The sequence below is a fragment of the Bos indicus genome, chromosome 7, assembly GCF_029378745.1.
Source record: "Bos indicus isolate NIAB-ARS_2022 breed Sahiwal x Tharparkar chromosome 7, NIAB-ARS_B.indTharparkar_mat_pri_1.0, whole genome shotgun sequence".
In the NCBI taxonomy this organism is placed as follows: Eukaryota; Metazoa; Chordata; class Mammalia; order Artiodactyla; family Bovidae; genus Bos; species Bos indicus.
Window position 1 is genome coordinate 34677030 of NC_091766.1, and position 22868 is coordinate 34699897.

At 36.8% G+C, this 22868-nt stretch overlaps 1 protein-coding gene across 1 annotated transcript in view; it reads left to right on the forward strand.

Moving 5' to 3' along the window:
• DTWD2 (DTW domain containing 2) overlaps nt 1–22868 on the forward strand; it is a 107880-nt gene that overhangs the window by 45364 nt on the left and 39648 nt on the right. The window contains exon 5 of the mRNA XM_019964665.2: nt 20521–20649. Coding sequence (XP_019820224.1) covers nt 20521–20649 — 129 coding nt within the window. The remainder of the gene's footprint in view (nt 1–20520; nt 20650–22868) is intronic.

A 22868-nucleotide genomic window follows, 5' to 3' on the forward strand; every position in this document is an offset into this window, starting at 1 on the left:
TGCTGGAAATAAAAATAATAATTTAAAACATGACATAATTTATAAAAACTCATTTTATATATCTTGAGAAGTTTCATCTTAATGTATTTTAGAAATATGAATCATTGTAAAAACAATAGTATGCATTGCTTTTTAGCGTATCATAGTATTCAGCCCCAATATATGAGCATGACTTAGAAAAGATACATTTCTAGACGTTGTTGCAAAAAAATCCAATGAAATTGTATATTTACTCTTTTTAAAACATATAAATATATTTTGTACATAAATTATATATGGTATATATACAGTATATAAGTATATACTTTGTATATGTTCAGTTCAGTCACTCAGTTGTGTCCGACTCTTTGCAACCCCATGAACAGCAGCATGCCAGGCCTCCCTGTCCATCACCAACTCCCGGAGTCCACCCAAACCCATGTCCATTGTGTCGGTGATGCCATCCAGCCATCTCATGCTCTGTCGTCCTTTTCTCCTCCTGCCCTCAATCTTTCCCAGCATCAGGGTCTTTTCAAATGAGTCAGCTCTTTGCATCAGGTGGCCAAAGTATTGGAGTTTCACCTTCAACATCAGTCCTTCCAGTGAACACCCAGGACTGATCTCCTTTAGGATAGACTGGTTGGATGTCCTTACAGTCCAAGGGACTCTCAAGAGTCTTCTCCAACACCACCATTCAAAAGCATCAATTCTTCGGCACTCAGCTTTCTTTATAGTCCAACTCTCACACCCGTACATGACTACTGGAAAAACTATAGCCTTGACTAGACGGACCTTTGTTGACAAAGTAATGTCTCTGCTTTTTAATATGCTGTCTAGGTTGGTCATAACTTTCCTTCCAAGGAGTATGTGTCTTTTAATTTCATGGCTGTAATCACCATCTGCAGTGATTTTGGAGCCCAGAAAAATAAAGTCAGCCACTGTTTCCACTGTTTCCCTATCTGTTTGCCATTAAGTGATGTATGTATATAGACATAAATATATACAAACAGAAATAGGTGAGATGAATTGAAAAGTGGATTGATTTTTAAATGTTACTATACACATATCCTCAGACACATATATAGTTATAAAATGATATTGGTAATTATAATGATTATATAGTAAGGTCTGAACTGTCTTCTGTAACATTAAAAAATTCACTTGTTTTTAGTATTTCTCCCATTTCTTAAAAACATTTCCTGTATATGTGATGATTTTTACTTAATTATTAACTTTATTCCTCTGCTTTTCTGAAAGAAAATTTATTTTATTATATAGTGGACTTTCCTAGGGGCCTTGCTTTAATATATGATACAAGTAAATTGTATGTAACATGTCTTTCTCATGGATGACAGAAATCCAACTCAAGCTAAACAAAAGAAAGTATATAAGTCATGTTACTGGGAAACTCCGAATAGATGGGAATGGGTTCTGACTTAGCTGAATCTGGTGCTGAAGCATCTTTTGAGAGTTTGCTTCCCTTTGTGTTCTGATTTTTCTCTTGTTATGAATGAGCTTCCTCCCTGCCACTGGAAGATGAGTGTGGGAAGTGGTCTCCCCTGGTTTTATTTATTATAGTAGAAAGATAAATTATCTTTCCCAGAGTAGAATCCTGAGTTGTTCTTTCATTGGAGTTGTGGATGGTGGTACCATTATTGACAGAAGTACCACAGGAATTAGGAATAAATTCCTTAGGGAACTTGGGGTGTTGCTATCAGCAGGATGATTTAAAATCATGAATGGGCAGAACAAAAGCCCTTAAGATAACTACAGTCTACTATACAGCAGTTGTTTACTTGTAAAAGCATGCTTATTTATACATTTCTTGGTTCATTCAAAGCTACTGCTCTATATAAATAGTTTAATAATTCTTTCTTACAGTCTAGTTCACCAAGTGAAAAGTAAAAATGAAAAAGGAAAACATATATCATCTTTTGTCAGTAAGAGATGTAGTTTAAAATAATCTCTGAATAATGTAGTTAAAGTTAATTAGGTTTTATTTCTAAATGTAATTTATTTGTCATTTCTTTTACCACCACCTCAGTATACATACACCTACATACCTGCTTTTTGCATCAGTTTGTCTTAGCTATTCGGAGAAGGCAATGGCACCCCACTCCAGCACTCTTGCCTGGAAAATCCCATGGAGGGAGGAGCCTGGTAGGCTGCAGTCCATGGGGTTGCTAAGAGTCGGACACGACTGGGCGACTTCACTTTCCCTTTTCACTTTCATGCATTGGAGAAGGAAATGGCAACCCACTCCAGTGTTCTTGCCTGGAGAATCCCAGGGATGGGGGAGCCTGGTGGGCTGCTGTCTATGGGGTCGCACAGAGTCGGACACAACTGAAGCAACTTAGCAGCAGCAGCAGCAGATATAGGAAGATGTGATAAGAGGGAATATTCTCCTGGACCATAACTAGAGGGCAGGTGTCCAGAGATCTTTGACTATTAAGGCCTAGTCCAGTAATAGCACATTGAGTGACCTATCAGCAAAATCTTCTCCAGACCTAGGAATGAGCTTTCTTAGCATCATGGGACAAAATGGTCATGAAAAGCCTCCCAAACTATGGTAGGGTTTATGACCTTGAGGGGCATCCTTTCAGTGACAAATTGGTGCTTGCCAAGGGCATTTGCTGTCTCTCTCTGTGGGGACTGAATCCTGTTTTACTGCAGCTGTTGACCTTCAATGCGCCCTGAGGGGAGTTCAGGGTGGATAACAGGAATGGCAGGAAAACTGGTGAGACAGGTCTTTAGATAGTTAGATATTTTCAGGAACTGATTTTATGAGCCCAATCCTTGCATCTCTTCATATCTAGAAAAGCACTAGATCCCTACATGGTGACATCAGCTCCTTGTGACTAGCAGAAAATCTTCTGTAAGATAAATGTCACATGACTGAAGCGACTTAACAGCAGCAGCAGCAGTCTTAGCTATTATTCTTAGTTTAGTTGATCTGCTTAGTTTCTGTAGTAGTATACATTTTTTGCTTTAAATACAAGAAAGAAAAAAATGACAAAAAGAAAACAGAAATAAGAATTAACATCCAAAGTATTGGTCTTTTCCCAAATACACAGGTGGACTTCATACTTGCCTAATAGTGGAATGAAAGAATTGTAAATCAGACACTAACTTGCTGTGGTCAGTTGTGTCTGATTCTTTTGTGACCCCGGGGACTGTAGCGTGCCAGGTTCCTCTGCCTTGGGATTTTACAGACAAGAATACTGTAGTAGGTCGCTATTTCCTCCTTCAGGGGCTCTTCCCGACCCAGAGATTGATCCCGTGTCTCCTGCATCTACTGTGTTTGCAGGCAGATTCTTTACCACTGAGCCACCTGGGGAGCCCAATGCAGACATTAACTTGGCCTCCCTTTAATCTGAATTTCTAATATATCCAGGCCATTTGGCAATGAATGAATATCTCTCCCCTCAGAAGAATTTTACACAGGAGACTCTTGACATTTGCTAGGAATAAATCTAAGGTGAACATGGAAATGTTTGTAGAGGCTTCTGGCTTTCTTCATAAACTTATTTTCAGGGAGTGTTTGCATATTCTTGCTTTATTGCCTTTAAAACTTTCACTAAAGCTTGATTTCTCACTTGATAGTCAGAGCACTGTTGGGAGCACTCACTGGCTAAGACATTTTCGTAAAAACTTTGTCTTGTGTATATATAGAGCTATTGCTGCTGCTGCTACTGCTAAGTCGCTTCAGTCATGTCCGACTCTTAGCGACCCCATGGACTGCAGCCTACCAGCCTCCTCCGTCCATGGGATTTTCCAGGCAAGAGTAATGGAGTGAGGTGCCATTGCCTTCTCCGATGTTACATCTAATTTGTTGCCTAATTAAAATTCATTGTTATCCTTAAAATGTTTTTTATTGAGGTGTAATTGACATGTTTGTTATATTAGTTTCAGGTGTATGGCATAATGATTCAATATTTGTATATATTGCAAAGAGCTGTCCACAGTAAGTCTAGTTAATATCTATTCCTCTACACAGGTACAGAATTTTTTTCTTGTTATTAGAATTCTTAAGATCTACTCTCTTAGCAACTTTATTTTATTTATTTTTTACTTTACAATATTGTACTGGTTTTGCCATACATTGACATGAATCCACCATGGGTGAACATGTTCCCCCACATGGGGGAACATCCTGAACCCCCCTCCCACCTCCTTCCCCATCTCATCCCTCTGGATCATCCCAGTACACCATCCCCAAGCATCCTGTATCCTGCATTTAACCTGACTGCCCATTCGTTTCACATATGATAATATATATGTTTCTATGCCATTCTGCCAAATCATCCCACCCTCACCCTCTCCCACAGAGTCCAAAAGACTGACAGTTCTATACATCTGTGTCTCTTTTGCTATCTCGCATACAGGGTTATTGTTACTATCTAAATTCCATATATATGCGTTAGTATACTGTATTGGTGTTTTCCTTCTGGCTTACTTCATTCTGTATAACAGGCTCCAGTTTCATCCACCTCATTAGAACTGATTCAAATTGTATTCTTTTTAATGGCTGAGTAATATTCCATTGTGTATATGTACCACAGCTTTCTTATCCGTTCATCTGCTGATGGACATCTAGGTTGCTTCCATGTCCTGGCTATTATAAGCAGTGCTGCGATGAACATTGGGGTACACGTGTCTCTTTCAATTCTGGTTTCCTCAGTGTGTATGCCCAGCAGTGGCATTGCTGGGTCGTATGGCAGTTCTATTTCCAGTTTTTTAAGGAATCTCCACACTGTTCTCCATAGTGGCTGTACTAGTTTACATTCCCACCAACAGTGTAAGAGGGTTCCCTTCTCTCCACACCCTCTCCAGCATTTATTGCTTGTAGACTTTTGGATCGCAGCCATTCTGACTGGTGTGAACTGGTACCTCATAGTGGTTTTGATATGCATTTCTCTGATAATGAGTGATGTTGAGCATCTTTTCATGTGTTTGTTAGCCATCTGCATGTCTTCTTTGGAGAAATGTCTGTTTAGTTCTTTGGTCCACTTTTTAATTTGGTTGTTTGTTTTTCTGAAATTGAGCTGCATGAGCTGCTTGTATATTTTTGAGATTAATTCTTTGTCCGTTGCTTCGTTTGCTGTTATTTTCTCCCATTCTGAAGGCCAGCTTTTCATCTTGCTTATAGTTTCCTTTGGTGTGCAGAAGCTTTTAATTCTAATTAGGTCCCATTTGTTTATTTTTGCTTTTATTTCCATTGTTCTGGGAGGTGGGTCATAGAGGACCCTGCTGTGATTTATGTCAGAGAGTATTTTGCCTATGTTTTCCTCTAGGAGTTTTATAGTTTCTGATCTTACATTTATATCTTTAATCCATTTTGAGTTTATTTTTGTGTATGGTGTTAGAAAGTGTTCTAGTTTCATTCTTCTGCAAGTGGTTGACCAGTTTTCCCAGCACCACTTGTTAAAGAGATTTTTTTCTCCATTGTATATTCTTGCTTCTTTTGTCAAAGATGAGGTGTCCATGGGTGTGTGGATTTATCTCTGGGCTTTCTATTTTGTTCCTTTGATCTATATTTCTGTCTTTGTGCCAGTACCATACTGTCTTGATGACTGTAGCTTTGTAGTATAGTCTGAAGTCAGGCAGGTTGATTCCTCCAGTTCCATTCTTCTTTCTTAATATTGCTTTGGCTATTTGAGGTTTTTTGTATTTCCATACAAATTGCGGATAATAATAATATACTATATACATTTTAAAAAACACTTTCTTCCTATGCCTTCATTTGGCATATGAATTAAGGAAGGTAATTCATGTAATTAAGGCTAAAAACTTGTGAAATTGGGATTTTGCATTTTATGACTTGCTGTAATTTATATCCTAAGGATTACATTCTACGTAAAAAGTGAGGTCCACCAGTTTTCAAAGACACATAGAAATTTAAAATAATTAATTCAAAATCTAACAACTTTAGAGTTTATAAAATATGAATTACTGAAGAGTAGATACAAGGCTGTCTTCTTAGAAATTTATAGTACCTTGTTTAATGGAATATGTGGCACAGGCCCCATGGCATATATCATCCCAGACTCTTGACATCAGACTGCCTGGCTTTATACTTGGCTCCACAACTTACTTACCATTTCACATGACAGGTTACCTCTGCTCTTAGAGTCTTCATTTGGAAAATAGAAATAATAATATCATTTACATAATATATTGTTGTGACATTCAAATGAGATAACACACACAAAGCATTTAGCATAGCTCCTGGCTTATAGTGTGTACCTACTAAGTATTATTTACTGATAATACGTATAATGTCATTGGATAACTAGGGCTTGCCCAAATAATTTACTTTTTTCATAGTTAATAACTTTGCTTCAGATTACCAGATAGTAATAAAATGTAGAATATATTTCTGAAGCTAGAGGATCTTGAGTTTCAATAGACAACTGAGTTAAGTTCTTAATTCTTTCTGGAAAAATTGTATTTTTTAAGGGATACATTTTAGTCTTAGCAATGATTTAATCACTTTCTTGCATCACAGTAATTAAATAATTGTTAAAAAGAATATAATTATAATTCATGTTTAGGACTTTAATTTTTTACAAAAGTAATATATTCACATGGCTGAAAGTTTAAAAGATATGAAAGAGTTTAGAGTAAAAAGTCTTCCTCCTGCCTCTCTACCCCATATACCCTTTTACCATTCTCAGAGGTAACCAATATATCAAGTTCTTGTGTATTTTTCCAGATTATTTTATTTATATACAACTAAATCCCCCCTTTCCTCAATATGTGGTAGATACCTGCTGCTCTGATCCTTACTTTTTTCATTTAACAAGTTATTTTAGGACTTAGTTGTATCTATAGGTAAATAGCTTCTGTATTTATTTTAACTGCCTCACTTCTTAGGTATGGATGTATGTAATTTATTAACAGTGTTAAATTATGCTTTCTTTGTCATTTGTTTTTCCTATTCATTTTTTCCCTTAATTTTCTGGCAATAGCTTTGCATGGGTGCTGTGCTAGTTTCTGTTCTTTCCTTTTTTTGCTTACTCATTTTTATTTGAGGCCTGTTAATGCAGGGAGGTAACTGTCAGAAAAGGGCCATAGCCCTGGGAGGAATTTTCTTTATTATCTTAGGTGTGCTCAAGATTTCAGCCAAAGCACTATCTATAAAAGAACAGATGATTGTCTTGTACTTTCCTCAGAATAAAAGCTTCTGCTTTTCAAAAGTCACTGTTAAGAGAATGAAAAGAAAAACCACAGACTGAGAGAAAATATTTGCAAAGAATAGGTTGGAAAAAAGAGCTGTATTCATAATATGTAAAGAACTTTTAGTATTCAGTAATAAGAGAACAAACATCTCAGTTAAAGAATGGATTGGCTAAAGTTTTAAATACTTCTACCAGAAGAAAGTGGAAGTGAAAGTCCCTCAGTCCTGTTTGACTTTTTATGACCCCATGGACTATAGTTCCCCAGGCTCCTCTGTCTGTGGAATTCACCACAACAGAATACTGGAGGGATAGCCATTCTGGGAGCTATGAGGGAAGCCTTCCTCAGTGATCAATGCAAAGAAATAGAGGAAAACAATAAAATGGGAAAGAGTAGAGATCTCTTCAAGAAAACTAGAGATACCAAGGAAACATTTCATGCAAAGATGGGTGCAATAAAAGACAGATGGTATGGACCTAACAGAAGCAGAAGATATTAAGAAGAGGTGGCAACAAAGATAGAAATATAGATCACTGGAACAAAATAGAAAGCCCAGAGATAAATCCACACACCCATGGACACCTCATCTTTGACAAAAGAAGCAAGAATATACAATGGAGAAAAGACAATATCTTTAACAAATGGTGCTGGGAAAACTGGTCAACCACTTGCAGAAGAATGAAACTAGAACACTTTCTAACACCATACACAAAAATAAACTCAAAATGGATTAAAGATCTAAATGTAAGATCAGAAACTATAAAACTCCTAGAGGAAAACATAGGCAAAACACTCTCTGACATAAATCACAGCAGGGTCCTCTATGACCCATCTCCCAGAATAATGGAAATAAAAGCAAAAATAAACAAACGGGACCTAATTAGAATTAAAAGCTTCTGCACACCAAAGGAAACTATAAGCAAGATGAAAAGCCAGCCTTCAGAATGGGAGAAAATAATAGCAAACGAAGCAACGGACAAAGAATTAATCTCAAAAATATACAAGCAGCTCATGCAGCTCAATTCCAGAAAAACAAACAACCAAATTAAAAAGTGGACCAAAGAACTAAACAGACATTTCTCCAAAGAAGACGTACAGGTGGCTAACAAACACATGCAAAGATGGTCAATATCACTCATCAGATCAGATCAGATCAGATCAGTCACTCAGTTGTGTCCGACTCTTTGCGACCCCATGAATCGCAGCACGCCAGGCCTCCCTGTCCATCACCAACTCCTGAAGTTCACCCAGACTCACGTCCATCGAGTCAGTGATGCCATCCAGCCATCTCATCCTCTGTTGTCCCCTTCTCCTCCTGCCCCCAATCCCTCCCAGCATCAGAGTCTTTTCTAATGAGTCAACTCTTTGCGTGAGGTGGCCAAAGTACTGGAGTTTCAGCTTTAGCATCATTCCCTCCAAAGAAATCCCAGGGCTGATCTCCTTCAGAATGGACTGGTTGGATCTCCTTGCAGTCCAAGGGACTCTCAAGAGTCTTCTCCAACACCACAGTTCAAAAGCATCAATTCTTCGGCACTCAGGCTTCTTCACAGTCCAACTCTCACATCCATACATGACCACAGGAAAAACCATAGCCTTGACTAGACGAACCTTTGTTGGTAAAGTAATGTCTCTGCTTTTGAATATGCTATCTAGGTTGGTCATAACTTTCCTTCCAAGGAGTAACTGCACTCATTATCAGAGAAATGCAAATCAAAACCACAATGAGGTACCATTTCACACCAGTCAGAATGGCTGTGATCCAAAAGTCTACAAGCAATAAATGCTGGAGAGGGTGTAGAGAAAAGGGAACCCTCTTACACTGTTGGTGGGAATGTAAACTAGTATAGCCACTATGGAGAACAGTGTGAGATTCCTTAAAAAACAAAACAGAACTGCCATATGACCCAGCAATCCCACCGCTGGGGATACGCACCAAGGAAACCAGAATTGAAAGAGACACGTGTGCTCCAATGTTCACTGAAGCACTGTTTACAATAGCTAGGATATGGAAGCAACCTGGATGTCCATCAGCAGATGAATGGATAAGAAAGCCGTGGTACATATACACAATGGAATATTATTCAGCTATTCAAAAGAACACATTTGAATAAGTTCTAATAAGGTGGATGAAACTGGAGCCTGTTACACAGAGTGAAGTAAGTCAGAAAGAAAAATACCAATACTGGGTATTAATACATATATATGACATTTAGAAAGATGGTAACAACAGCTCTATATGCAAGACAGCAAAAGAGACACAGTTATAAAGAACAGACTTTTGGACTTTGTGGGAGAAAGCGAGGGTGGGATGATTTAAGAGAATAGCATTGAAACATGTATATTGCCATATATGAAATAGATGACCAGTCTAAGTTCTATGCATGAAACAGGGCACTCAAAGCCAGTGCACTGGGACAATCCAGAGGGATGGGACAGGGGGAGGTGGGAGGGGGGTTCAGGGTCGGGGGGACACATGTACACCCATGGCTGATTCATGTGAATGTATGGTGAGAACCACCACAATATTGTAAAGTAATTAGCCTCTAATTAAAATAAATAAATTAAAAAATTTTTTTTTTAAAGAATAATACTTCGTAGGTCCACATTGTTGTAAGTAGCAGAATTCTTTTTTATGGCTGAGTAATATTATATTTGTGTGTGTGTGTGTGTGTGTGTGTGTGTGTGTGTATCCATCTATCTATCTGGCTATAGCATCTTTATCCATTCATATGTTGTTGGATACTGGTTACTTAGGTTGTTTACATATCTTTGCTATTGTGAATAATGCTGCTGTGAATATTGAGGTGCAGTGCATGTATCTTTTCAAATTAGTATTTTTATCTTCTTTGAATATATATACTCAGGAGTGGAATTGCTGGATCGTATGATAGTTCTGTTTTTTAGTTTATTGAGGATTTTCCATACTGTTTTGCACAGTGACGGCACCAATTTACATTCTCACTGACAGTGCACAAGTGTTTCCTTTTCTTCCCATCCTGGCCAACATTTGTTATTTGTAGACTTTTTAATGATAGCCATCCTGACAAGTGTGAGGTGAAATGTCATTGTGGTTTTTATTTTCATTTCTCTAATAATTAGCAGTGTTGAACATCTTTTCATGTACCTGTTAGCCATCTGTATGTCTTGTTTAGAAAACCATCCATTCAGTGCTTCTACCCACTTTTTGACTGGGTTATCTTTTGATAATTAATTCTTTGTCAGTAACTTGTTCTTCTCTGTTATTCAATGAAGTTCTCTTCTGGTTCTTTCTTTTGCTTCTAAGACTGCTTTTTCTCTGCCTCTTCAATACCTTTTCTTCTTCCATCTTGTAAAAGTTGACATTCTGCTAATAAGTTTTATCTTATCCTACACTGTTGATCAAACTACTCATCTGGCTTTATTGCAGTAAAGCTGAGTTGCTTCACACTTATTAACTTGTGAAGAAAGCATTGTGAATCATCACTAGCACTACCCTTGTTAACATCAGTAGCGTCAGTACCACCCTCATAACATCTTTGTCTCTAATCAAGTACTTACTATATGGCAGGCATTGCTGAACACTTCACATGTTTTAGTGCCATAAAGCACAATTATTCTGTAAGATTGTTAAGTTTTAGACTCTCAGAGTTTAAATCTAGTTTGAGGTCATACTATTATGTAGAGTTAAATTATATAAGTCTAATTTCCTGTCTTAAGCTTTTAGTGTGGTATTTTTCTACCTCTCCATTCATGCACATTATTTTAATTCAAGGTTATAGAAAAGTGTTTTTAATAAAATGAAAAAGTGTACAGTTTAACTCAGTAAATTTTAAAATAAAAGTTTTATGTGACAGGTTGAACTTATGAGGTAATTGCATAATATGTGCTTTATTTCACACCTAGGCTAATTTATGATTCATTTTCCAGTAGCTGTTTATGAAGCCATGACAGCTTTGTTAAATGAAATTTATCTTTGGTTAAAAAAATGTTTCACTCGCAAGACATTATAAAATTGGTTATTACTTAGGTGAGACTAGGAAATCAATTTCTAATATCCTAAATCAGTTTCTGTTCTGTTTCCTAATAAATGATATAAATTGATGTAAGCACAGTATGAATAAATGAATATGTTTAGGTTGGACAATTTCCTTTTTAGGAGATATTCCAAAAGTTAGTTTCTATAGCATTGCTCAACGAAGAGACTTGTCTCCATTAGGTATTGCTGGAAAAAATAGGTATTTGGGCAGCAGAAAGTAATGCTAAAGCTTGTAATCTGTAGTGACATTCTTCTGGCCTGTTTAATGATATAATATTTTGTTAATTTACTGTAGTCTTCTAAAGAGTTATTGTAACCAATCATTTCTTTTTATAGTTCTTAAAAGTTTATTTTTAATTGGTGGCTAATTCTTTACAATGTTGTGTTGGTTTCTGCTGTACAACAGCATGAATCAGTCATAATTATACGCATATCCCCTCCCTCTCGTCTCTTCCTCTCGCTGCCCATCCGTCCCCTCTAGGCTGTCACAGAGCGCCAGGCTGGGCTCCCTGTGCTCCACAGCAGCTTCCCACCAGCTGTCTGTTGGACACATGGTAGTGTATACATGTCAGTGCTGCTTTCTCAGTTTGTCCCACCCTCTCCTTCCCTCATGTCCACAAGTCCATTCTCTGTGTCTGCATCTCTATTCTTGCCTGCAGATAAGTTCATCAGTACTGTTTTTCTAGATTCAATATATATGCATTAATATACAAAATTTGTTTTTCTCTTTCTGACTTATTTCACTCTGTATGACAGGCTCTAGGTTCATCTACCTCAGTTCAGCTGATTCACATTTGTTCCTTTTTATAGCTAAGTAATGTTCCATTGTATATGTGTACAACAGCTTCCTTATCCGTTTATCCGTCAATGGGCATCTAGGTTGCTTTCATATGCTAGACTGTAACCATCAATTTTAATTCAAGGTTGTAGAAAAGTGTTTTTGTGCCTCTATTAATTCTTTTTTTTTTTTAAGAGGAGGCTTTGAAACTCAGATAAAACATTTTTAAGATAAATTATATTTCAGTATTATTTTAAAGTTTACATTAATTCTGTCAATCTAATGTTTTAAAAGAATAATTGTATCTTAGAATAAGGAGATGGACTATATGACTTATAACAATAACTTCCTATTCTGTGATCTCATGAATCTATGTTTTTATTTTCTTTCTCTAGATGTTTCTGTACCCATAGTTCTCAGTGACTTCAGATATGCATTACTTGGAGTTATATAAAAAACAATGGTAGATTAAATATTTGTATTATTAGGAAAAAGCACTAGTCAAGATATGTCTAAGTGACTAAATATATATATATATTATATTTATATAAAAATATACTATAAATAAATATATAATATAAATGAAATATATAAATGACATATATATGACTAAATATGTCACTGAACAAAATTTTAAATTTGTATCATTATTTGGATTTGCTTTAATTTGAAATTTTTAAGTGCTTAATTTTTAGACTTCTGAATTGTATGTTTGCATTTTAACATCAAAGTTTTTGTATGTTGAAGAAGCGTGGTGTAACTTTATTATCACTTTAATATATAAGAAAGCACTAAATTTAAAAACCGATGTGTTCTACAAGTTTTTTAGTAATTTTGGAATTGTGCTTTACCATGGAAACTTAAGAAGTGAATTTTCTCTGGTCAACTCAGAAAAAAAAATTAAACAATAATGTGTTTTAGAAGTAACATTATCATTTTATCTATAACTAATGCTCCCTTTCGGAGAAGGCAGTGGCACCCCACTCCAGTACCCTTGCCTGGAAAATCCCATGGGCGGCAGAGCCTGGTAGGCTGCAGTCCATAGGGTCGCTAAGAGTTGGACACGGCTGAGCGACTTCACTTTCACTTTTTACTTTCATGTATTGGAGAAGGAAATGGCAACCCAGTCCAGTACTCTTGCCTGGAGAATCCCAGGGATGGGGGAGCCTGGTTGGCTTCCATCTATGGGATCACACAGAGTCGGACACGACTGAAGTGACTTAGCAGCAGCAATGCTCCCTTTAAATTTATTTTTATCAAGTTTTCCGAATTTTAGCATTAACCTTGGAATCTTTCAATTCAGTTCAATTCAGTCACTCCGTCGTGTCCTACTTTTTGCTACCCCGTGGACTGCAGCACGCCAGGCCTCCCTGTCCATCACCAACTCCCGGAGTTTACTCAAACTCATGTCCATTGAGTCGGTGATGCCATCCAACCATCTCATCCTGTCATCCCCTTCTCCTCCTGCCCGTGATCTTTCCCAGCATCAGGGTCTTTTCAAATAGTTCAGTTCTTTGCATCAGGTTGCCAAAGTATTGAAGTTTCATCTTCAGCATCAGTCCTTCCAGTGAGTATTCAGGACTGATCTCCTTTAGGGTGAACTGGTTGGATCTCCTTGCAGTCCAGGGGACTCTCAAGAGTCTTCTCCAACACCACAGTTCAAAAGCAGCAATTCTTCGGCGCTCAGCTTTCTTTATAGTCTAACTCTCACATCCATACATGACTACTGGAAAAAGCATAGCTTTGACTAGATGGGCCTTTGTTGGCAAAGTAATGTCTCTGCTTTTTAATATTCTGTCTTTTATATATGTCTTTTTAATATATATGTCTTTTTAATATGCTTGGAATCTTAAGTTTTAGGAAAAGTATACAGACTTCATAGTGTGATGAGGTTGGAGCAAGACCATAGATTGATATTTATTGAGAAACTTTCATTGTTGAGAAGACTCCTCCCCTGTACTGTTTTTTTTTTTTTAAGTTGTTCATAAGAACCCTAAAATTCTTCAGGAGTGCCTCAGTCTTGCTTTTCATCAGAATAGCTTTGTTTTGTTTGTTGGGATTTGCTGAAGAATTCATCCATTTAATTATTAACCTAGTTATAAAGAGCTCAGGGTCTTGAATAAGACTTTATAAATTCATTTATCTGTTTTACCATGATTGATTTTGGAACCTCGGGTAAGTTACTTCACCTCAGTGTACTTTATTTTCCTCATCTGTAAAATTGAGATAATTCATAAGGTCTTAGTGAGAATTGAATGAGACAATACATGTACATTTTCTAGAAAAGCAATTATTGTCCAAGTGCATGACACTGTGCATGTAAGTGGCTAAGTCTGTGTTCATACTGACAACTCTGATGTCAAAGCTGGACCCTTATCACTATTAGAACATAGTGTTGAACTAAACTGAGGAAATGAAAGGAATGAAGTGGGTTGAAGGATTGGGACCAGAAGAAAACATTAGCACCTTGCCTTCAAAGGGCAGGTCCTAAGCTCAGGTAATGAATCCTGTTTATGAAAGATCATAGAAGAAGGGTGCTTCAGAAAGGAAGGTTTTTATGTGTGTCTTCCATTGGTAAGGAATTCAGAATATCACTAAAATGTTTATTTCAGCTTGTTCTAAACTAGGATTGTTTCAGAAAGCCTACAAAATAGATTGATTTTTCTAGAAACCTTTAGAAGTGCAGCTTTATAGTGCTTCTGTGAAGTTCTGCCCTCAGTATGCCAGAAAATTTGGAAACTCAGCAGTGGCCACAGGACTGGAAAAGGTCAGTTTTAATTCCAATCCCAAAGAAAGGCAATGCCAAAGAATGCTCAAACTACTGCACAATTGCACTCATCTCATATGCTAGTAAAGTAATGCTCAAAATTCTCCAAGCCAGGCTTCAGCAATACGTGAACTGTGAACTTCCAGATGTTCAAGCTGGATTTAGAAAAGACAGAGGAACCAGAGATCAAATTGCCAACATCAGTTGGATCATCGAAAAAGCAAGAGAGTTCCAGAAAAACATCTATTTCTGCTTTATTGACTATGCCAAAGCCTTTGACTGTGTGGATCACAATAAACTGTGGAAAATTCTGAAAGAGATGGGAATACCAAACCACCTGACTTGCCTCTTGAGAAGCTTGTATGCAGGTCAGGAAACAACAATTAGAACTGGACATGGAACAACAGACTGGTTCCAAATAGGAAAAGGAGTATGTCAAGGCTGTATATTGTCACCCTGCTTATTTAACTTATATGCAGAGTATATCATGAGAAACACTGGGCTGGATGAAACACAAGCTAGAATTAAGATTGACGGGAGAAATATCAATGACCTCAGATATGCAGATGATACCACCCTTATGACAAAGTGAAGAACTAAAGAGCCTCTTGATGAAAGTCAAAGAGTAGTGTGAAAAAGTTGGCTTAAAAGTCAACATTCAGAAAACTAAAATCATGGCATCCTGTCCCATCACTTCATGGCAGATAGATGAGAAACAATGGAAACAGTGGCTGACTTTATTTTTTGGGCTCCAAAATCACTTCAGATGGTGACTGTAGCCATGAAAATCAAAAGACACTTGCTCCTTGGAATAAAAGCTATGACCAACCTAGACACCGTATTAGAAAGCAGAGATATTACTTTGCCAACAAAAGTCCATCTAGTCAAGGCAATGGGTTTAAGAAAGCTGTTCAGTTCAATTCAGTCACTCAGTTGTGTACACCTCTTTGCAACCCCATGACCCACAGCATGCCAGTCCTCCCTGTCCATCACCAACTCCCAGAGTTCACCCAAACTCATGTCCATTGAATCAGTGATGCCATCCAACCATCTCATCCGCTGTTGTCCCCTTCTCCTCCTACCTTCAATCTTTCCCAGCATCAGGGTCTTTTCAAATGAATTAGCTCTTCGCATCAGGTGGCCAAAGTGTTGGAGTTTCAGCTTCAACATCAGTCCTTCCAGTGAACACACAGGACTGATCTCCTTTAGGATGGACTGGTTGGATCTTCTTGCAGTCCAAGGGACTCTCAAGAGTCTTATCCAACATCACAGGTCAAAAGCATCAATTCTTCGCTGCTCAGCTTTCTTTATAGTCCAACTCTGACATCCGTACATGACTACTAGAAAAACCATAGCCTTGACGAGACAGACCTTTGTTGGCAAAGAAAGCTGAGTGCTGAAGAATTGATGCTTTTGAACGGTGGTGTTGGAGAAGACTGTTGAGAGTGCCTTGGGCTGCAAGGAGATCCAACCAGTCCATCCTAAAGGAGATCAGTCCTGAGTGTTCATTGGAAGGACTGAAGTTGAAGCTGAAACTCAAATACTTTGGCCACCTGACGTGAAGAACTGACTCACTTGAAAAGACCCTGATGCTGGGAAAGATTGAAGCAGGAGGAGAAGGGGATGATAGAGGATGAGATGGTTGGATGGCATCACCAACTCAATGAAGATGAGTTTGAGTAAACTCTGGGAGTTGATGATGGACAGGGAGGCCTGGCGTGCTGCAGTCCATGGAGTTGTGAAGAGTTGGACATATCTGAGCACCTGAACTGAAGAAACCTTTAAGGGAGCTGATCAAGTGCTTAAAAATTCTTGTGACTGTTAATAATGGAGTGAGAAACAATAGTTTTATGTATTACTCAGCCATTAAAGAGAATACATTTGAATCAGTTCTAATTAGGTGGATGAAACTGGAGCCTATTATACAGAATGAAATAAGCCAGAAAGAAAAACACCAATACAGTATACTAACGCATATATATGGAATTTAGAAAGATGGTAATGATAACCCTGTATGCGAGACAGCAAAAGAGACACAGATGTATAGAACAGTCTTTTGGACTCTGTGGGAGAGGGAGAGGGTGGGATGATTTGGGAGAATGGCATTGAAACATGTATAATATATATGAAATGAATCGCCAGTCCAAGTTCGATGCATGATACTGGTTGCTTGGGGCTGGTGCACTGGGATGACCCAGAGGGATGGTATGGGGAGGGAGGAGGGAGGGAGGTTCAGGATGGGGAACACGTGTACACCCGTGGCGGATTCGTGTTGATGTATGGCAAAACCAACACAATATTGTAAAGTAATTAACCTCTAATTAAAATAAATAAATTTATATTTAAAAAATGAATAGTTTTATGTAGTAATGAAATGTCTTAAAAGAGCCTGAGAACAGATAACAAATAATCATCATCAAATTATAAAAATACAGTGTTATTTGGGAGGAGTGTGGAGATGATTACTGTTTTAATTTTGAGGGCTTTTTTTGTTATTTTTCTTGACCAATGAATTAACTATATTATAATAACTTATAGTTATTATGTGCTATGCAAAAGTTTAAAGATGTGCTATGCAAACATAAGCCATAGCTTGTTATTCCTTTGGATATCTGTTTGAATCCTAAAGGTCATTACTAAACCACTAAACTTACTACATCTCCCACACTTTTAATGACACATCACAAAAGTAACTGAAGGTCTATCTAGGAAGGAAGTGTTTGAACAGACCCTTTAAAAAGGTGTCTAAACAGTGATCAAAGCTGTTAAGCTGTTATCTAATATTCTTACATATTAAATATACACTTAATGGAAGAGAAAAAAGGATTTTAGGAAATTTTAAGGAATTAAAATCATAGCTAATCCAGAGAATCAGTGGAAAAGATTGAAGCTACATCTTAGGAGTAAGGTTGGATAAGTTGGCTGTTTCTAAAGTGGAAGTGATAGGCTTACAACCTGTACCAGTAGAATTCTAAACCAGCCAGTGATACTCCTGTTCCTAAAGAAGTCATATTAAGAGTCCTTAGACAGCTTCTACCCCTGGACAACCAACTTCCAAGATCAAAATTAGTGAAACATTCTTTGCATAAACATGGCTTCCAAAAATTGAAAATGAATATTGTTCATAATAATCACACATGATATATGATATATAATATACACATTAATCATAATGACATATAATTAATATAGAATTATAATTGTATACATATTATATGATCTTGGGATTCATCACTAAACATAGGTTTTAATACCATCATGTCTCGCTATCTGATTTTTTATCAGGTGAGCAGGAACTGAAAAACTAAATGACATAACAAATTAATTAATTATTGTCAACTTTGATACAGTCATCTTGATCCCTTTAGTAGTTTTACTTTCTACATAACATACTTTTATTATATGTTAATTTTTTTCTTTCTTACAATAGCTAATTTTTCCATGAATTTTCTTGACCTCTTATTCATGCAGATGAGGCAGTTTCTAAAAATTATTATGATGCTTGTGATTTCTCAAGAAGATGGGTCAACAGGTTTTCTTTTTGGCTTTGCTCATTTACTCATTGAATTAAGCATGTGTTGAAGGTGATATAGCACATAAGTATAAAAAGAAGAGCTGTGAGGGCATTTTAACATGTTTTAATAACATAAATGCTACTAATATAACAGATAGTAGTTATGTATACTCTTTTAATATATCCAGTTACTGGCTAATCCCTGGAGAGATGATTTGTGAAGGATATTCTGAAATCTTTTAACAAATGACAGATTTTAGATTCTGTTTTCATACAGCCATGTGAGCTATAGTAAGAAATAAAACTCCCCCCCCATTTTATTTCAAAGATAAAATTAATTCCAATAAACAAAATTTAACTGTGAATTTTGCACCTTTCCCATAGGTTTTGTTTTAATCAGATGTCTGTTATAAACTCCTCCACTGATGTCTTGGAAATGAGTACTGAAAGCAGTAGTTGGCTTTACTTTGTTTTACTACATTGACCTGATGAAATAATCAAAGCTGTTAGTAATTACAGTTAATCAACATTATGAATTTTTTATACAGCTATTTAATCATAGGCTTTCTTTTATAATTATAGATGTTTCTCAACCATTTTTTTCTTCATTTTCTTTCCCTCCCTGTATCTGTTTTTTATCCTGTCCTTTGGTTAAAATGTGAAGTAATTTTAACATGATCATATCTAAAGCATAATTAGTCAAATATATATTTCAAAATCACATACATTCTGTAGTGAATCTCTACCCACTTTATTTCTCACTTTATTTCCCCACTTCTCTCCCTTCCCTCTCTCTCCTTTATCTCTTTTTGGGGAAGGAAAGGAAACAAGTTGTAGAGAATTCTTTACAAAAAGAAGAGTGAAAGAACCATATTTCTCATCACCTTTTCTTACATATGATTTTGGTCAGAGTATGGACTTGGGATATAGCTTTATGAGTATAGGATAATACTGGAGTTTCATGTAATTAAAGAGCCAAAATTCTGACATTCATTTGTCTATTGCTTTTCTCATGTATGACTGTGTCTCAGCTAGAATATTATCTTGATGGAGAAAAGTATTTGTAGTATGCTACTACTTTTATCTAAAAAGAGGATATGTATGTATATGTCTGTATGTTTATATGCATTCACATCTACATAGACATACATTTACCAGTTTAAAAAATAATGGAAGGGACTTCCCTGGTGGTATAGTGGCTGGAAATTTGCCTGCCAGTGCAGAGGACATGGGTTCAGCTCCTTGTCTGGGAAGATTCCACGTGCTGTGGATCAACCAAGCCATGCCTTGACCACAACTACTGAGCCCACGTGTCACAACTACTGAAGCCTGTGTGCCTAGAGCATATGCTCTGCAACAAGAGAAGCCAGCACAGTGAGAAGCCTTTGCAGTGAAATTAGGGAATAGGCCCCACTCTCTGCAGCTAGAGAAAAAGTAACAACAGACCTAACACAATCAAAAAAAAATATATTGTTTAAAAAAGATACAACAGGAGACCTCAAAGACATTTAAAAAAATAATGGAAGAAATAACTGTAAAACAAAAAATCCCAGTTGTCAATTCTCCAGAGTGATTAAACCATTTTCACTCCTAATTCAATGTATGAGAGTTTCATTTGCTGCATCCCGATTTGGTGGTGTTAGTCTTTTTTATTTTAACTGTTCTAATGGGTGTGAAAGGGGGCTTCTCTGGTGGTTCAGTGGAAGAGAATCTGCCTGCTAATGCAGGAGACACAGGTTCAGTCCCTGGGTTGGGAAGATCCCCTGGAGGAGGAAATGTTAAGGCACCCCAGTATTCTTGTCTTGGAAATCCCGTGGACAGTGGATCCTGGCGGACTATAGTCCATGTGGTCACAAAAGAGTTGGACACAATTTAATGACTAAAAGCAACAATAACAGTAACGAGTATGACATGTTATTGTGATTTTAATTTATATTAAATCATGTTGAGCCCCTTTACATGTACCTATTTGTACTTGTATATATATTCTTTTGTGATGTGTCTGTTTACTCTTCTACCCACTGGGAGGGGGTTATTAGTCCTATTATTTTTGATTTGTAGGAATTTGTATATATTTTGAATGTATCTTCTTTATTAGATGCGTAACTATCTTCTTGCTTCTTTTTAACAAAACTAATAAAAAGATTTATATACAGAAGATATTGATACATTTAATATTTATAAACTGGTGATTTTGGAAGGAAATTAGAGTAATTAGTATTTAAAATACAGACCTTATGTTTTAAACCTAAAACGAAAACTGCATTCTATTCTGTTTTTGGTTTCAGGTGCAATTAAAAACTAGCATTTCTAGTCAGTATGTAATTCGGGCGCAACCAACTAATAGGTGCCTTTCTACACTGGAGTGTGCAGCTGTTGCTCTTTCTATCTTGGAGAAAAATAACTACATACAAGAGGTATGTCTTTGGAAAGTTACATACTTTGAAAGTAGGTGTTTGGTTAGATTTTTGTCTGGCAAATTTAAAAATGCATAACTTGTTAAATTTGTAGCTCAAGTGACAAGTAGCCTATGTCTGTGATAGAAATGTATGTACTTTTAAAACCTTCATTTCTCCTCTGGTGTTTTTCTGTTAGTTTAGCATTCCAGATTGGATTATTTAAATATTCATTCTAGGCTGTGCAAACAGCATTTGTAATATGCTAAATTGTTTTTAAGTAGCATAACATTAAATACAGTTTTTTCTTGGCTAGATATTTCAGCATTGTGTATTTCTTAGTATTTGTGTTCTCTTGTACTCGACTTTTTTCTTTTTAATTAAAAGAACATTTTACGGCAACATTTTTTCCATTGGTACTTTTATTTGAGGAGAAATATCAACTTTCTGTTTATCTATTAATGTTGCTTAGAGTATAAAAAGATACAATTTTTTTTGAGAAAAAAGCCTACTGAATATGAAAAGGTTATAACCTGTAATCAACATTTTACTTAATTTCCATGAAAGCCTGATGATTTCATATATAATTCATAATCATTAGTAAATAATAACATTTTAGTAAGCTCACTATCTCATTCTTTTAGAACATGTAAGAAACTTTACACTTATGACAAGAAAAAAATACCAAAATAAAACTGAATTGTTAGATTTTTTTTAATTAGTGAAAATTTTTGATAAATTCGACTCCAGAAGAAAAGTCAGAGGATAATGAGCATAACTAAATAAAGTTTTGTAACTCCCTCTTCTCACACACACACACAACACATACACACAGAATATTCTCTTCTGCCTTTTCCTCTCTCTCTCATACATCATGGTTTCTATTATAAAAGTATGCCTTAGCCATGAAGGAAATTCCAATAATGGATAAAAGCTCAGCTCAGAATTACTGGATTAGTTACCAAGAAAGAAAAAAGAATGAAAGACCTGCAGGGTGAGGAGAGTTAAAGAATGCTAGAAGAAGCATTGAGTGGCCCTTTCCTCTCCCCCACCCTAAGCCATGTCCTGTGTCAGGATTGGAGACTTTCTTCTTTTGGAAGAAGTAGGCTATCGTGAATAGACTCTTTTTGTGTGAATCTGTGTGAGTAGAGTTAATTTGGGGTCTTGACAACTTCTCTTTCTCTCCTTTGAGGAAAAAAATTCATGAGGGATCCTAAATCCTTTGTCCAATTGACCAGGGAGTATTCTCAGACATTTTTCCCTCTCCCTTAACTTTATCACCTATTCCAATGTACCTCACATCAGCAAAACACACTTAATATTCCCCTGTACTTATCTGTCAGCTTTGTTTATTAGCCATCATCTCTGTATGTTCTTGAGAAGAAAATAACACTATATTTAGGTATCTTAAAGGAGAGATGAAGCTCAAGACTGTTGTTTAGGCTTGCTTTTTGTATAGTCTCTGTATTTTCCTTTTTGTTGAGGTAAAACCCTAGGATCAGCCAACATCAGACATCACTTCAGTCACTCAATCGTGTCCGACTCTTTGTGACCCCATGAATCGCAGCACGCCAGGCCTCCCTGTCCATCACCAACTCCCAGAGTTCACCCAAACTCATGTCCATTGAGTCAGTGATGCCATCCAACCATCTCATCCTCTGTCGTTCCCTTCACCTCCTCCCCTCAATCTTTCCCAGCATCAGGGTCTTTTCAAATGATTCAGCTCTTCGCATCAGGTGGCCAAAGTATTGGGAGTTTCAGCTTCAACATTAGTCCTTCCAATGAACACCCAGGACTGATCTCCTTTAGGATGGACTGGTTTGATTTCCTTGCAGTCCAAGGGACTCTCAAGAGTCTTCTCCAACACCACAATTCAAAAGCATCAATTCTTCGGCACTCAGCTTTCTTTATAGTCCAACTCTCACACCCATACATGACTACTGGAAAAACTATAGCCTTGACTAGACGGACCTTTGTTGACAAAGTAATGTCTCTGCTTTTTAATATGCTGTCTAGGTTGGTCATAACTTTCCTTCCAAGGAGTAAGCGTCTTTTAATTTCATGGCTGTAATCACCATCTGCAGTGATTTTGGAGCCCAGAAAAATAAAGTCAGCCACTGTTTCTACTGTTCGCCCATCTATTTGCCATGAAGTGATGGAACCGGATGCCATGATCTTAATTTTCTGAATGTTGAGCTTTAAGCCAACTTTTTCACTCTCCTCTTTCACTTTCATCAAGA